Source organism: Mustela nigripes, chromosome 4 (assembly GCF_022355385.1).
Source record: "Mustela nigripes isolate SB6536 chromosome 4, MUSNIG.SB6536, whole genome shotgun sequence".
Classification (NCBI taxonomy): Eukaryota; Metazoa; Chordata; class Mammalia; order Carnivora; family Mustelidae; genus Mustela; species Mustela nigripes.
The window spans coordinates 108,610,775-108,627,768 of NC_081560.1; the positions used below are offsets into that span (position 1 = coordinate 108,610,775).

Consider the following 16,994-nt stretch of genomic DNA (forward strand, 5'->3'; position numbering starts at 1 on the left):
GTATTTATTTATTTGACAGACAGAGATCACAAGTAGGCAGAGAGGCAGGCAGAGAGAGAGGAAGGAAGCAGGCTCCCTGCTGAGCAGAGAGCCCGATGTGGGGCTCAATCCCAGGACCCTGGGACCATGACCTGAGCTGAAGGCAGAGGCTTTAACCCACTGAGCCACCCAGGTGCCCCTCAATTAGATTTTAGATCAAATGCTTGCTGAAGTCTTATCCATGGTAGTATTCTATCAGATTGTAGTCACCCTAAAATGTTATTATCAGACAACTGTTTTCCCAGATTACATATTTAATAGACATTATCTTATAAACTTTAGTTATTCTCGAGACCTGGTCTTTTCTTCTACCTCCCTTGTTAACTAGTATAGATACAAATATTTTACTTGTATTGAGTGAGTATGAATAGTATGACACTATCTTTGTAAACTTAAAACTAAATAAAAATATGTTATTTAGGGGATATATGCTTTTTGTTATAAATCATACTTGATACTTTATAGACATTGTATCCTAATTCTCTCAGTAGTTCCTCAACCTCCAGTACATTCTGGCATTTAGACATTTATGTACAACATGTATTAATTTTTGTATGAATAAAATATTATATTGTAATTTCTGAAAGGACAATGTCTGTAGAAATAGTAACAAGTTTTTTTTTAAAATGAATTTTGAAAATTAATGCTTAAATTATTAACACCAGCAAATGAGCATCATCTATTTTTGCTCATGAATTGAGACAACAATATAAGAAAATAAGCAGATTTTATGGTGCAAAACAAAGACCTACTGACTTTTCTAGTTAGTTTAAAAACAACTGCTTTTTAATCTCATTTAAATATATGGAATTTTAGTTGTTATACATTTATTAAATGCTGAGATCAGAAATTCCATGTTTCCAACCTGTACTTTGTCTCTTTTTGTAGAATGTGCATGGATTCAAATGATGATACAAAAGCTGTTTTACTGGCACAGGTTGAATCACAGGAGAATATTTTCATCCCAAGCAAATGGCAGCATTTAGTTCTCACCTACTTGCAGCAGCCCCAAGGGAAAAAGAATAACCATGGGAAAATCTCCATATGGATCTCTGGGCAGAGGTTTGAAACATTTTAAATAAATGCTAACTTCTTTTACTATTTTAAGTTAGTTTGTCATAGCTTCTGAAACGTATTATAGGAAACTATAGATAAAATGTGCTATATGTTAATGCAGGAATCTGTGTCACAGTTGGATGTTTTTTTTTTTCCTACTTATCACTCTAATACAAAATTAATTTCCCATACTGGGCACTGGTGAAAATTAATATTTGAGTTTGGGGGAACATGCACAAATCTGGACTTTGAGACATTATGCAGAGTATATGTTAGATCTAAGAACAGAACCTACAATTGGGCCCTTAAGCCTATATACATTTATAAAATGAATCCACAAGGAATTATTTCAATTGAGTGGCTAATCAGGCTAAAACCTAAATTTTTTTAAAGGCTAATACCTAAATTAACTCAGGGTTTCAAAAGAAATTAGAATGACTAGGGAAAAATATAAGCCAGTGTGTCAGGTGATAGATTAAGATAGGGTCCTTGAAACATACCAGGTGATAGATTCAGGTATAATACTATGTGATGTTTACTGACCAGGAGAACTTGTGGATCAAGTTAATAAAAAATATTTTCTGGAATAAATTAATGTAAAATTTAACCCTGAGAAAGCTGTAATATATCTTAGATTTATAAGAGTTGGGAAATATTTTATGAATGAAAGAACATAAAAGGAGATACAGAATTGGAAACTGGTATAGCATGAGATGGGGTCAGGCTGGCTGGAAGGAAGATTCTAAGTTGAATAATGAGAAAGAGAAATGAATGCGTATGGCAAAGCTACTTGACAGGCAGGTTTTGAATTTCAAGATGAGGTATCTAGGTGTAATTGAACAGACTGTAAAATATTATATACCTGTTGTGTAGCAGACTTTTTGCTAGGTGTGTTCTAAACACTGTCTCCCAATTCTCTCAAATATCCCTCAAAGTAGATTAGACCCACAGAGGAATGACTGTGTGCCCAGAATGTGCTGCAGTAGGCTGAGGGAAATGGTAAACAAGGCTCAAGACTCAAGTTCCGTGCGTTCTTGGAACTCACAATCTAAGGGGGAAGCAGACAACAAGCAAACACAATTATATGCATATTACAAATTATGACACATTTTATGGAGTTATAACAGATCCCCAGAGAGATGGATCAGGTGGATCAGGAAAGGCCTCTTTGGGAAAAGATTGATTATTTAAGCGAAGACCTCAAGGGGAGATGGAGCATGTTGTGAGCAGTGGAGGGGGAAGGACATTTCAGGCAGAGGAAAGGGCCCATGGGAACAAAGGGACAGCCAGGGAGGCTATCAAGTTGATGGCTTACAGCTGTCCAGCCTCAGTGCTAGAGGAGGGCAGGGGAGAGGGGGCCTGTGAGTGGCCTAGGGTAGTCAGTCCCCAGGGTCCGCTACAGGAAAGAACAGTCTTTGGAAATAAAATCAGTTTAATTCAGTTTTTGTGTGTTCGTTTTAAAAATCCATGGAAATATGTCACTGAAGTTCCCATATTCCAAATAAAATATTTTCTGAGAAATTCTCAGTCTTCAGCCAGTCAATATTTTTTTTTTTTCAGAACCTAGAGTTAGATAGGTTGGAGTTGGGGATAAGGGCTATGAATAGTGAACCTCTTTCTCCTGGACCCTCGCCTGATTTCTTGAGCTTTCAACATGTGCTGTAGTCAGCACTTTACACAGATTACCGTTTGGTCTCCTGACAACACCGGGAAGTAGGTATATTGTTTCCTCTATTTTACATATGAGACAGTTGAGACCCAGAATGGCGTAAAGTCATGCCAGAAGAATACAGCTGAACCTTGACCTTAGATACAGCCCATGCTTTAGAACCTGAAGTTTTCCCACCCCCACAGCCTTCTTCCGAATCAGACCATGTAACAGGTATAGGAGAATTTAGATGTTCACTGTAGAGAGTTAGTGAGCATAGTCTCTTCATTCACATATTCCTACATTACTTTAAAGGAATTTTTTGCCATTTGGTACAAAGTAAGTAATGATTTCATCTGTTAGTAGACTGAAAAGCAAGTGACCAGGACAATTATATTATTCCCTTGATTTAAATTTGGTACTATCTTTAATATTTTCTGAACTAATAGCATAATTTCTGTAAATAATGTATTTCAAGAGAAAATGTTTAATATATGATAACACTGAAAAACAACTTATTAGTAGTTTATGTTGTGATTTAATGATGAGCCCACAAATGTGGTAGGAATATATGGCACATGGTGGATACTTAATATTTGTCGATTTCATCTTGTAAAGCAGCTTTCTTTACCCTTAAAAACTGGAGACAAACCATAAGTGACTTTTAATCTCACAAAACAAACTGAGGTTTGCTGGAGGGATGGGAGTTGGGAGAAGGGGGCTGGGGTTATGGACATTGGGGAGGGTATGTGCTATGGTGAGTACTGTGAAGTGTGTAAACCTGGCGATTCACAGACCTGTACACCTGGGGATAAAAATATATTATATGTTTATAAAAAATTAAAAATTAAAAAAAAAACTGTATGAAGTCATGCTGCCAATAGGTGGCAGTAGTGTTTCAGTCACAGCAACGTATTTGGTTCAAGAAAGATGCAGGCAATAGAAAATACCTCACTGTAATGGTGTTTGTCAGTTACACCTCAATTTTAAAAAAATAAAAGTTATCATACATCTTTATCAGAAAATGTTTCTATCAAAATCGTATATTTACATGTTAACTATGAAACAGAAAGCCTTAGGGAAGAGTGTTTAAATAAATAGATACACCAATGTGAAATTTCTCGTTGACAGCTAAGCACACCATCTTGTTTATGAACTCCCCCTTCGTAAGTTACCATCATTATCTTATTATGGAACCTAAAACATTCTCCGAATATGGGCAAAGCTTGGTACTCTGCACCTCCAACCAGGTGATGACATCCTCTCCTCATGTGTGTATCTCTTTGAGAAAGCATTAGTTTTCCTTTTCCTACTCTTTTATAAGGATTTCTGTAAATACAAGAGACTAATCAAAAGCTCTGTGACTAAGCGTGGAAAGAATAGAAAATGCAGAAAGCACTGGCTCGTCAGTGGCTAGGGAGAACCAAACCTGAAGAGGTAATCATCTTTTTCTGAGTGGTCTTTCAAGGCTTCAAAGAAGAAATTTTAGGAATGGCTTACCATGCTGGGGGACTTCTTAGAAAAATTAGGGGGAGGTGGTCAGTTTGTATCTGTAAATCAGAAAGGCGCAGAACTCAGTGACAAAGAAAACTTGGCATCACATGTCCGGTCCCACTTCCCATGGCTGCTGCAGGACTAGCAGGCCTCGCTGTTCCGCTCCCCTCACTGGGGTTTGGGTATTGCCAGCACCGTGGATCAGGAGACCGCAAAATCCGTTCTCTTTCTTCCTATCACCGGCACTGTGCTGCTGAACCAAGAAAACTGCTAAAGAATTTCCCATTATTATACATTCATGCTTGCAAAATACTTAGGTCACTGAAATAATTGACTTAACTTTGTTTTTAATGTAGGAAACCTGATGTTACTTTGGATTTTGTGCTTCCAAGAAGAACAAGTCTGTCATCTGACAGCAATAAGACATTTTGCATGATTGGCCATTGTTTATCATCCCAAGAAGAGTTTTTGCAATTGGCTGGAAAATGGGACCTGGGAAATTTACTCCTCTTCAATGGTATATTTTTCTCCTTCAAAGGATTTCTAATTTTTTTTCAATTAACAAGTATTAAACTAGTAAATTATACTGGATAAGATAGTAATTCCTGTTCCTTCCTTGATACTTAATAAGTACTATATTATCTAGATACCAAGATGCACTTTTAAAAATATTTTAACATTTTTATATTGAGATGCTTCTTTTTGTTGTTGTTGTTTGTTTGTTTTGTAATTGAGATGCTGCTTACAATTGATATATACATTTCATGTAGGGGATACATCATACCCCAACCCCTATCCCCCCAAAAAAGAAAGCTTATGTTAAATTAACTTTGTTTTATAATCCTGGAAAATGCAATATTATGACAAGTAAACTTAGAATGATTCTCTTTCTTGTAATTTTAGAATATTCTACAAAAATATCAAATTTTAGGAAAAAAAGAAATACATGTTCTAAAATTTATAGCTATCTCACTAAGCCTGGCACGTAATAGCAGTCAGGCAGTGTTTATTGAACAGACGGGTAGAAGGAATAGAGACGTCAGTCCACATTTATTTTAGAAAAGGATTTACTGAAGTGTAGAGACATTAATCCATATTTATTTTAAAAAGAATTTACTGAAGTATAGTTTCCATTTACTTAAAAAAAAAAGGCAGAACAAAACCAAAATAACTGTTCTCTAAGGAACAAATAAAATTTTATGATTTTATTTTATCACAAGCTTCCACAGTTAACCTTATATCTATTTACTTACTTTCCATCCGTAGCTGGTGTAGGTTGCTTACTCATGACTCCAATTTGGAGCTTGAGACTTTATCAATTTTATAGAGATGAAAGAATTTGGCAGAAAAAATTAATTCATGATTTCTTGCTGCTTATAAAAAATTCTAGTCAGGGGTGTCTGGGTGGCTCAGTTGGTTAAGCATCTGCCTTTAGCTCAGGTCATGATCAGGGTTCTGGGATCAAGCCTCACTCTGGCTCTCTGCTCAGCAAGGAATCTGTTTTCCCCTTCTTCCCCTCCCCTTGCACATCCTTTTTCTCAAATAAATAAAAATAAAGGTTTAAAATAATTCTCATTGGAGTGATAGAAATAAGTAACTTTTTTTTTTTTTCTGTTCAGGAGCTAAGATTGATTCACAAGAGGCCTTTTATCTATATGCTTGTGGACCCAACCATACATCTATAATGCCATGCAAATATGGCAAGCCTGTGAATGACTACTCCAAATATATTAATAAAGAAATTTTGCAATGTGAGCAAATCAGAGAACTTTTTATGACCAAGAAAGAAGTGGACATTGGTCTCTTAATTGTAAGTTTTCATTTTATAAGTTTTAACTTTATAGTAACTGATAATATATGTTTATTAAATGTGTAATTAGCTATGAATTAAATTTCTAAAGTGTTTCTTCTTTCTTTCTCACTATTTTTGCTCTCTAAGAACATGGTTTTTTCTTAAAAAAAATTGATATACCCAGAATTTGTTTTCAGGTTTCAAATTTTTATTCCCTTTACCTTAGAACTATATTTCTATGCTAAGTATGAGTTTAGTTTACACCTCTGAGTCATTCAAGAAAAATATTTATGATATAGTGAAAATACATGTTAGCCTAAAAAATATTGTTCATTACATTTCATTTCCATATTTATAAATGAATACTGATTTTTATTTTATAATATTAGTTTTAATTACATATATTCAGATTTTAGAATATTCTTTAATATCAGTAACACGCAGGAATTTGGCTTTCAAAATATTGCTAACTCTGCTTATATGAGGTTCTCGGATTGTTTTTTATGCATTATTATAATATTTTGTTCTAGTTATACAATTTAGGAACCTGGGGCGATATTTTTCATTATAGCAACTAGAAAGCTGAGCCTTTGTCTTAGAAGATCTATGAAAAATTGGTAGATCTAGCTGTGAACTGGCCTTCTCTTGCTTCTTGTAAGAGGTATGGTTAGGGGTCAGAGGTCATTTTTATTTGAAGAAGACTACTAGTTTGGAATGTATTTTGTTGTTAATGAGATATATATCTCATAATCAGAATAAATCCTTTTTTAAAGCTGTAACATTTGACTAAAGGAAAAGAGAAATTCTAGTGTAGATACGTTGTAAAACACAGGTAGGTCTTAAGTGGTATTAAATACGTGTCTGTGGTCAAGTATCCAGAGTGTAGATGCCTATAGAATTTAGCTAACGATCTGATATTATGCATACAGTCTTTTTCTCCCTGGGGAGTGTTTAAGAATGGCGGGCTGGGGGCACTGTGGCAGTCCACTCTGATTGAGCAGTGGTCAGGGATGCTAGATGTCCCACTTCGCAAGGGCAGTATTATGCCGTGAAGAATTATCCCAAATGCCTCACCACTGAGAAAACATGCTCAAGGGAATTGTTCCTCAAACCTGAGCATGCATCAGAGTCACTCAGAGGACTTGTTAAAACAGATTGCTGGGCCAGAGTCTCAGATTCAGTAAGGTCTGAAGTGTGGCCTAGGAACTTGAGTTTGTAACAAATCCCAGATGATGCTGATGCAGCTGGTTCAGGATCAGCACGGGGTCCTTGTTAGGGAGACCAAGGAGTTCACACAGCTGGCATTTGTTCAAATAATGATCTAACTGCTCTGGTTTTGGGGTACTCCATTAGTTTTCACACACAAAATTACCTTAATCCTTTTATTTTGCTTGAAAAGAATTATATTAGTCATAAAATTTAACATAAATTATCACAAACGAAAATTCAAAGGGTTTAACATTAAAACTCTTTTTAGAAACCGTTTTAGCATGGTTTAGTAACTGGGGGATTCTGATGTCATGAGCGGAAGGTCCATCAAGGTGCTGGTACCAGGTGGGGCTCGTCTCAGGCAGGTGAACATTTTGTCAGCTTCCTGATGAAAACTCTCGAAGGTTGAAGGGTCTGTTTTGCCCGGCATAATCATGTACTGTAGACTGTGTAGTCGTGTTAGTTGGTATGCAGATGTGCCAGATGATGTCTGGATGAAATTATTTAAACCGCCGTGGTTGAAAGCGATCAAAGCCCAAGGCCCCCACAGCCTCTGTGCAAAGACACGGACCTCAGCACATGATTTCCCTGAGCCTGAGCTCCCTACCTGAAGTCAGAACCTGATGGAAATGACCCTCTGGGGGGAGAAATTTTATAAATTCTTTTCAGTTTTCGTTAGGAATGATGATAGTCTGGAATTTTATTCTAGTAGAAAGATCTGGCTTACAGTCACTGTTAAATGAGTAGCCAGCCTGTGAACACATTCAAGGCAAAAATTTTGAATTCATTGACCGAGAGTCCCCATCTCTTGGGGTTGTAATGATTGGTTAATATTTGTAAGTGCAAACAACATTGCCTGGTATGAAATGAGTGTGGTATAAAACTCAGCTGTTCTTAGTAGCAATAGGAAGTATAATTTCATGTTTATTCTACAATGGTTAAAGCTGGAATCTTTCTCAGCCTTGACAAGGTTTCTATTATTGGTCACTGCTAATTGAAACTGATCTTTTCCTGTCTGGAGAGCCACCTTGCTCCTCATGTTTACCTTTATTTAGTGTGATGTCTGTCAAAGAAAACAATTTGTTGGGCACCTTTTCACTTTGAAATATTTATTTGTTGGTTGATACCTTACTTTTTAAATTTTGTTTAGTTACTAAAGGAAAATATTTGTGTTTCAGGAAAGTCTTTCAGTTGTTTATACCACTAACTGTCCTGCTCAGTATACCATCTATGAGCCAGTTATTAGACTTAAAGGTCAGATGAAAACCCAACTCTCTCAAAGACCCTTCAGCTCAAAAGAAGTGCAGAGCATTTTGTTAGAACCGCATCATCTAAAGAATCTCCGGCCTACTGAATGTAAAACTATTCAAGGAGTTCTACACGAGATTGGTGGAACTGGTATATTTGTTTTTCTCTTTGCTAGGGTAAGAATCACTGATTAGAGTTTTGTCTGAAGAGAAACTTTTTCTTTAATACTAATAAATTCCAGTGGGTTTTTTTTTAATTACAAAAAGTTTATAAGTCAACTACATTAAACTTTTAAGATAAAATTACATATTTTTTAGGATGTCATCAAGCAATACTGTTTTTCTGAAAATAAATAAATTGAAAAAATTTTTTAAAAAAGGATGTCATCAAGCTTTCTGCCACACATGGTCAAAGTTTCTGTTAATTGTAGAGATTTTAGAGGTTTTCTATTATCTAGAAATGTAATTAGAACAATTAAATATTTGAATGTACAAGATTTAATGGGATGCATGGCTGACTCAGTGGGTACAGTGTCCGATTCTTAATATCAGGGTAATGAGTTCAAGCCCCACATTGGGTGTAGAGATTACATTTAAATAAGTAAGTAAATGTATAAGATTAAAATTGTCAATGAGAAAACAAATACATGCTATAGTAACCAAAAGAAGAAAGGTGTTCTTTGGACAATTGGACACGTTCAAGGTAGTATGGCCATAGGTAAGGAATGTATTCTTTTTTTTTTTTTTTTTTAAGATTTATTTGAAAGAAAGAGAGAGCACAGGGGAGGGGCAGAGGGAGAGGCAGAAGGAAAGGGAGACTTAAACAGACTCCCTACTGAGCACAGAGTCTGTCGAGGGACTTGATCTCACAACCCTGAGACCAGGACCAAGAGTCAGACACTTAAACCACCTGCCACCCAGGTGCCCCAGGAATATATTCTTTAAAATATGGTTTGTGAAACTTGTTTTTCCCAAGCTTCCAGATGCATGGAAAAAAACAAGGGTCAGCAAATAAGTACAAAAAATAATTTGAGTTTGTTTGAAGTTTTTTTAAAGAGAAGGAGAAATATAAAAAGTTTGGTGTTGGGGCACCTGGGTGGCTCAGTGGGTTAAGCCTCTGCCATGAGGGTCATGATCTCAGGGTCCTTGGATACAGGCCCACATTGGGCTCTCTGCTCAGCAGGGTGTCTGCTTTCCCCTCTCTGCCTGCCAACTTGTGATCTCTCTCTCTCTGTCAAATAAAGAAAAATAAAAAAAAATTTTTTTAAGATTTTTATTTATTTATTTGATAGACAGAGATCACAAGTAGGCAGAGAGGCAGGCAAAGAGAGAAGGGGAAGCAGGCTCCCTGCTGAGCAGAAAGCCCGATGCAGGGCTCGATCCCAGGACCCTGAGATCATGACCCAAGCCAAAGGCAGAGGCTTAAACAACACTGAGCCACCCAGGCACCCCAAAAATAAAATCTTTAAAAAGAAAAAAGTTTGATGTCATGAGTACTATATTAGAATAAATTGTTTATTATCTGTTCTACTTTGTCATCTTAGGGCAGGGACGATATCTTTTCTGATGTAAAATAGACAGTAAATAAGTATATACTGATTGTTTACAGAGATTGCTAAAATCCTAAATAGGGGGTACAAATGGTACTAATCATCTCTCCTTCCTGAAGGTCCACTTCCTTGTTAACTAAAGCTGCCTTGATCTTCTTTCATTCTCAGAATTTTATTCCTAGGTGTAACTTCTGCAGCATTCCCCAGTTTTTACAGTCTCCTTAACTGGCTTGCTTTGCTCGATGGGACTATCACCTCTGATTGATTTTGCAATAAGGAGCACATCAATATCTGATATTATCATTACTGTTCTTTTTTTAAATTAATTTTTTATTTTTCATTAACATATAATTAATTATTAACCCCAGGGGTACAGGTCTGTGAATTGCCAGGTTTACACACTTAACAGCACTCACCATAGCACATACCCTCCCCAATGTCCCTAACCCAAGCACCCTCCCCCTGGCAACCCTCAGTTTGTCTTAATTTCATATCATTACTGTTCTTATAAATATTTTGTCAGCATTGACTCACCATACTCTAAACTGTTTTTTTCTTCTTTTTCAAAAATGTTTTGCATCCAATATCTAGTAGATTTTCCTATAGTATTTAAGAATTTTTTTTAATTTTATTTTTCAGTATCCCAAGATTCATTGTTTATGTACCACACCCTGTCCTCCAAAATTAAAAGCTTTTTAACTCCTCATCAGCATTTCATGACTAACTTTTATAGCTTTGTATAATTTTAAAATGTATATCCTTGGCTTTCCTTCTTTCATCAAGATACTAAACGTAATTTTGTTATAATTACTGTTACACAGTGACGAGATCCTAGAGAAAATGGTTAATCTTTTTTTGTACCAATTTAGGATCTTGTCAATAAGAATCCTAAAGTATGTTGTCACACTCAAAACTTGGGATCTTTTTTCACTATTTTTCCTCCTCTCCTACAAAAATAAAATTTAATCTCCTTAAAAACCTTGCATGCATAGGCTGCCTTTTAAACTGGATGTCTGCCATCCAGCCAAATGGGCAACTTGCAGCCTCCTCGCTGTACCAGGAGCTTCTGGCTTTAGACCTTTACCCCTCTCCTGTCTCTCACTCCCAGCCACCCGCTGTTCCTTCTTTCCAGGATTCTGTCATCTTTCCAAATCATCTTCTCTCTATTTATGCTTCACTAACCCAAGCAGAGTAGAGTAAAAAATAGTTTCTGTGCCCTTGTAACACTCGTATCTCATTCTTCTTTGTTTTTTTTTTTTTTTTGAGAGATTCTATTTTTATTATTTATTTGAGAGAGAGAGAGATCATGAAGAGGGAGGGTCAAAGGGAGAAGCAGACTTCCTGCTGAGCAGGGAGCCTGATGTGGAACTTGATCCTGGGACTCCAGGATCATAACCTGAGCCAAAGGCAGTTGCTTAACCAACTGAGCCACCCAGGCACCCTCTTCTTTGACTTTAGTCATGATAATAAGATGTGTGTTTCATATAAAGTAGTTGCCAGAAAGCATTGGTTTAATTGAAGGACAGGGTAAATCTGTGGTTTATATATATATCTTATCTTTTGACTAGATAGTAGGCCCTACTGGGGATAAATATCATGCCTTTTACTTCTTTGTTGCCTCCCACACCATGTAATGCAGAGTCTGTTTGTTGATGGACTAATCAAAAACCTGATGGATTTTGCTGACATTTCAGATCACTAATAAAATGGTACTGACTTAAACAGTTGTGAATGTTATTTTAGTTTATTTTTCTAGTATATTTAAGAAACTAAAGATCATGGGATTTATGTCTTTCATTTTTGTTTATTATAGTGCTTAAATAATAAGGAAAGTGTGAGCAAAAAAATAGCTTTCAAATAAAACTGATAGATTGATGTTCTTTAATAGTAATCATACATGTTAAATTTTTCTCTCAGTAAATTAAAATATGTATATTTTTTAGGTTGTGGAACTCAGCAGCTGTGAAGAAACTCAAGCATTAGCACTGAGAGTTATACTTTCATTAACTAAATATAACCAACAGAGAATACATGAATTAGAAAATTGTAATGGACTTTCCATGATTCATCAGGTGTTGATTAAACAAAAATGCATTGTTGGCTTTCATGTTTTGAAGGTATGTCCTCATAAAATTAATTCTTATTCATATGCATTATTCATATGCAATGATACTTCTCTCTTCATTAGTCTTCCAACAATAGAATTTTGTGTTTCAGTTATTCCTGAAGAAAATGAAGGAAACTCAACAGTGTATATTTAATCAAACTAAGATACTCTTCTAGTTTTCTTCATCATGTACATGATTACATTTTTGTCTTGTTTAAAGCATTTTAAGAGAGTGAGAGAAAAATATTAACTCAGAATTTTTGATCTGGATGGACTGGCGCTGTCTCTTAGGGCCCCTCATTCTGTAGATTGAGGAATTAAGATCCACGGAGACGTTTGCCTCAGCTCCCAGTTACGGAGGAGAACCCAGTTCTCTGGACACCTAGTATTAATCTACTTCCAGTAGGCAATGCTTCTAGAGAGTTAGTTTTCTAAAGCTGTATTAATTTTTATTTTGATCTAGCTATCATCATATATTTAAATACCTTTCTAGATAAAAGCATTTGGTAACATAGTGAAACTGTTTCTCTCTGAGGGTTCTAGTAGTAAGACAAAAGACTCTATCTCCACCTATGCCCTCAACCCCCACTCCTTGAAATATCCAGATCCATACATTCATGGCATGAATCCTTAGTACTTTTTGTAAAAGTTTTTAAAGCCTAACAGTTTCATTGAATTTAAAAAATAAGAAAACAAATAAAAATAAAAAATAAAAATAGAGGGTTAATTTTACCTATGTTTGAAACTGAATTATCATTTACAAATATTTGAAAGTTTATATTTTTCTAATTTGAATTGTTTTGCAAAACAAATTAAAGATACTCTCTGTAATACTGAATTATTCACTAGTTTTCCTTTGAATTTAATGTTATGACTGCTAAGATTGAAAGCTTAATGTTTCTGTTGAATTTTTGGATTAATCAGCAATTAATGCATCTTGTATTAATGCTAATTTTCCATAGACCCTTCTTGAAGGCTGCTGTGGTGAAGATATTATTCATGTCAATGAGAATGGCGAGTTTAAGTTGGATGTGGAGTCTAATGCTATAATCCAAGATGTTAAACTGCTAGAGGAGCTATTGCTTGACTGGAAGATATGGAACAAAGCCAAGGCATGTGTTTTTATTTATTTTATTTTTTTAAAGATTTATTTATTTATTTATTCGAGAGAGAGTGCTCATGTGCACGCACGTGTGAGTGGGAGGAAGGGCAGAGGAAGAGGGAGTTAGAGAGAATCTCAAGTACACTTCCTGCTGAGTGCAAAGCTGCATGCAATGCGGGGCTCACTCTCATGACCATGAGATCATGACCTGAGCCAAAATGAAGAGTCAGATGCTTAACCAGTTGAGCCACTCAGGCACCCCCATGTGCTTTTATTTTTAGTGGTAAAAACATCTGACATAAATTACCCTCTTAGCAATTTTTAAGTGTGCAGGACAGTATTAACTATCTACACTCTGTTGTCCAGCAGATATCTAGAATATTTTCATCTTGCTTTACTGAAACTATCCCCATTGAACAACTACCCCTATTTCTCCTGCCCCCCACCCCAGTCCCTGGCAGCCACCTATTTTCTGTTTCTATGAGTTTGATTACTTTAGGTATGTCATGGAAGTGTAATCATTCAGTATTTGTCTTTCTGTGATTGGTTTATTTCACTTAGTGTATGTCCCAAATATTCACTTGCATTATAGTATATGACAAGATTTCTTTGTAACACTGAACAATACCCATTGTAAGTATATACTACATTTTCTTTATCCCTTTTAGATTGCTTTATCCCATTTGGATTGCTTCCATATATTGGATTATGTGACTATCACTGTAATGCACATAGGTGTGTGAATGTTTCTTTGAGATCCTCTTTTCAGTTCTTTTGGCTATATAACCAGAAGTGGGATTGCTGAATCATATAGTAATTCTATTTTTTATTTTGCAAGGAACCTGTACAGTATTTTCCATAAGAACTGTACCATTTTACAATCCCACAACCAAGGTTCAAGGGTTCTAATTTCTTCACATCCTTGCCAACAATTATATTTGGGTTTTTGGTAGTGGCCATCTTATTGGGTATGAGATGATATTTTATTGTGGTTTTGATTGGCATTTCCCTGATATTTAGTGATAATGAGTATCTTTTCATATACTTGTTGGACATTTGTGTGTTTGCTTTGGAGAAATGTCTGTTCAAGTTCTCTACCCATTATTAAAATGGATTATTTGATTTTTGTTGTTGTTATGTAGTTGTGGAGTTCTGTGTGTGTTCTAGATATTAATCCCTCTGCTGACACGTGTTTGCAGATACTTTCTCCCATTCTATAGGTTCAGCTACTCCATAGGTTGATTGTTTCCTTTGCTGCACAAAGAGACATGTACTTTTAAATATTCATCTAATCATTCTTCTGAAGAACAGAACAAACTTATTCCTTCAATGTAATGTTGATGTAATGTTGATTATAAATAGAAATGTGGAGATTATTTTCTGTGCAAGTTTTCGAGCAGCCATGGGTAATGCTGAGCTGGGGGTTAGGATCAGAACTTGGCCTAACTAGAAATAGCTAGAGCAGTAGTCAGGCTGGAGAACATGGAGCTCATTCAAATGTGCTGGGGACTTGCATTTACCATAAACATTCAGAGGGGATCCTGCTAAGAAGAATATGGAGAGTTGAGTCAAAGAGAGAGAAATGTACACACTGCTAAGCAGGGCTGCCAAGTTGCCCAGGAGTCACAGAGTTGATTCAGGGTGTTTAGGGCAAGGCTATGAAGTCTTGGCTTCATTACAGGTATAAGTTGAGGAACATGGTTGATCTTAGGTCTAGGCACAGCACCTCAACAACTGGATGGATGCAATGGTCTTCTTCACAAGGACCCAGCCAGGGAACGAATACAGAGATATTTACTTTCTGCCCTAGATTTTTTAGGGTTTTTTTTTTTTTTGAGGGGGGGGGCCTTTTTTGTTTATTTGTTTTTGAAGTAGTCTCCATGCCTAGTGTGGAGCCCAATGTAAGGCTCCATCTCACAACCCTGAGATTAACACCTGGCCCAACATCAAGAACTAGACACTCAACCAACTGAGCCACCCAGGCACCCGATGCTCTAGTTCAAAACATGGTATAGGTTCTTATAAACTCCTTGGTTCTAGGGTAGACTATACATTTTCTATAGCTATTTAAAGATAACAACATTACCATCCAACCTAATTAAAGACTAAAGTATACAGCTTTAGAATTTTTTAGATTATCAGTTATTCCTGAATTTATCAATGTTCCCCCCATATTTACTCATTATCAATAATGGGTTGGGAATCTGGAAGAAACCTTTATAATCTATTATTAATAAAGATAAATTTTGACCAGTCATGCTAGAGAAAGACAGAATTATTTTTTTAATCTTCCTATAGAAAATTATATTACGAAAGTATTGTTATAAGAAAGTACAGTCTTCCAGTTATAAAATAAATAAGACATGGGGATGTAAGGTACGGCATAGGAAATATAGCCAATAATATGATAACAACTTAGTACAGTGATGGATGGTAAGTGAATTTGTTGTGATAATGACTTTGTAATATATATAAATATTGAATCACTAAGTTGTGTACCTGAAACAAATTATTCTTCAAAAGAAAAAAAAAAAGAAAGAAAAAGCAATTAAAGAAAAAAGAAATATGCAAAAATATGCAAAAATGAAAAAAGCAATTAAAGAAAAAAGAAATTTTAAAAAAGAAAAAAAAAGCAATTAAAGAATATGCAGCCCCACATGGGGGAAAGTATAAGCAGTACAAGCAGCTAACTGAACTATTGCTTTTTTCTGGACTTTATGGTACTTAGCAATTTTTAAAACTTTGTAATTTGTCATGATTTCTTTTCTCCTCCCAAATAAATTCTCACTTTTAGAATAAAAAATAACCATATATGTGTATGCATAAAAATGTGTGTGAGATTGCATGAGGAAAAAGCAACTGCATGGTGATAGCCCATGTAAATGCACAAAGGCAGCATAAATATAAAGTATACAGTAAACAGCTCAGTTGTAGATCGGGAGACTGAACCTAACCAAATGGCCAAGAGTTGTTTTAGTTAATATTTCAAAAGAGGATGCTAATTTGGGGTGGTTTATTAAAAAACAAAACATTTTTTTACTGAATTCAATAGTAATGCAGTAAGGTTTTCTTTCTTAGTGAATAATTTTTAACTGAGATTGTCTTTTGGTTTTGGTTGTTTACATTGCCACTATTCTATTCTATTTTTCAATCAAGTTTTCATACTTGGGCTGCCTTGCGCTCCAGTTCTCATATGCCTTGTTCTTCTAGGGCATCTTGACCCCTGTCTTATGAAGAGAGAGGCCGTGGTTGTAACAATAGTCTTAAATCTGTCAATTCCTTGGTCTTTTCATTGTTCGTTACCATCAAATAATGGCAAGAGAAGTAGCAAGACCTCCAGCCCAAACCAGTTTATTTTGTCTTCTGTTAACAGCTTTGCTGAAAGGTTATTTGGGACAATAAGATGAGATGGAGATTATCTTTCAATATTAGTTATCTATAGAAGGTTCCTCTTTCAACTTAAGATTGATTCTACATGCGAGAATCACTTTTAAGTCACCTTAAAAGGATGTTTGAAAATACACAGTAATCATGCACAGAATTCTATTATTTGGACTTAAAAGTAAATCAATCAAAAAATGCAGAATTTTCACATTGTCTGAGTTTTTTCAATTTAGTGCAATTTGTTCTAAAATTATTTAATGCTGTATACACAAATTATAGAAGTTTATGCATTTTTAGTAATGCTCTTTGAAAATAAATTATTTATAAACAATTACATTGATAATGTTTCTCTATCGAATAAATCCC

The 16,994-nt window shown here is 35.5% G+C and overlaps 1 protein-coding gene across 1 annotated transcript in view; it reads left to right on the top strand.

Moving 5' to 3' along the window:
• The window catches only part of LYST (lysosomal trafficking regulator), a 155,174-nt gene that overhangs the window by 47,031 nt on the left and 91,149 nt on the right, over window positions 1-16,994 (top strand). The window contains exons 14-19 of the mRNA XM_059397275.1: window positions 928-1,101; window positions 4,594-4,754; window positions 5,857-6,047; window positions 8,417-8,662; window positions 11,979-12,152; window positions 13,105-13,254. Of these exons, the coding sequence (XP_059253258.1) occupies window positions 928-1,101; window positions 4,594-4,754; window positions 5,857-6,047; window positions 8,417-8,662; window positions 11,979-12,152; window positions 13,105-13,254 (1,096 nt within the window). The remainder of the gene's footprint in view (window positions 1-927; window positions 1,102-4,593; window positions 4,755-5,856; window positions 6,048-8,416; window positions 8,663-11,978; window positions 12,153-13,104; window positions 13,255-16,994) is intronic.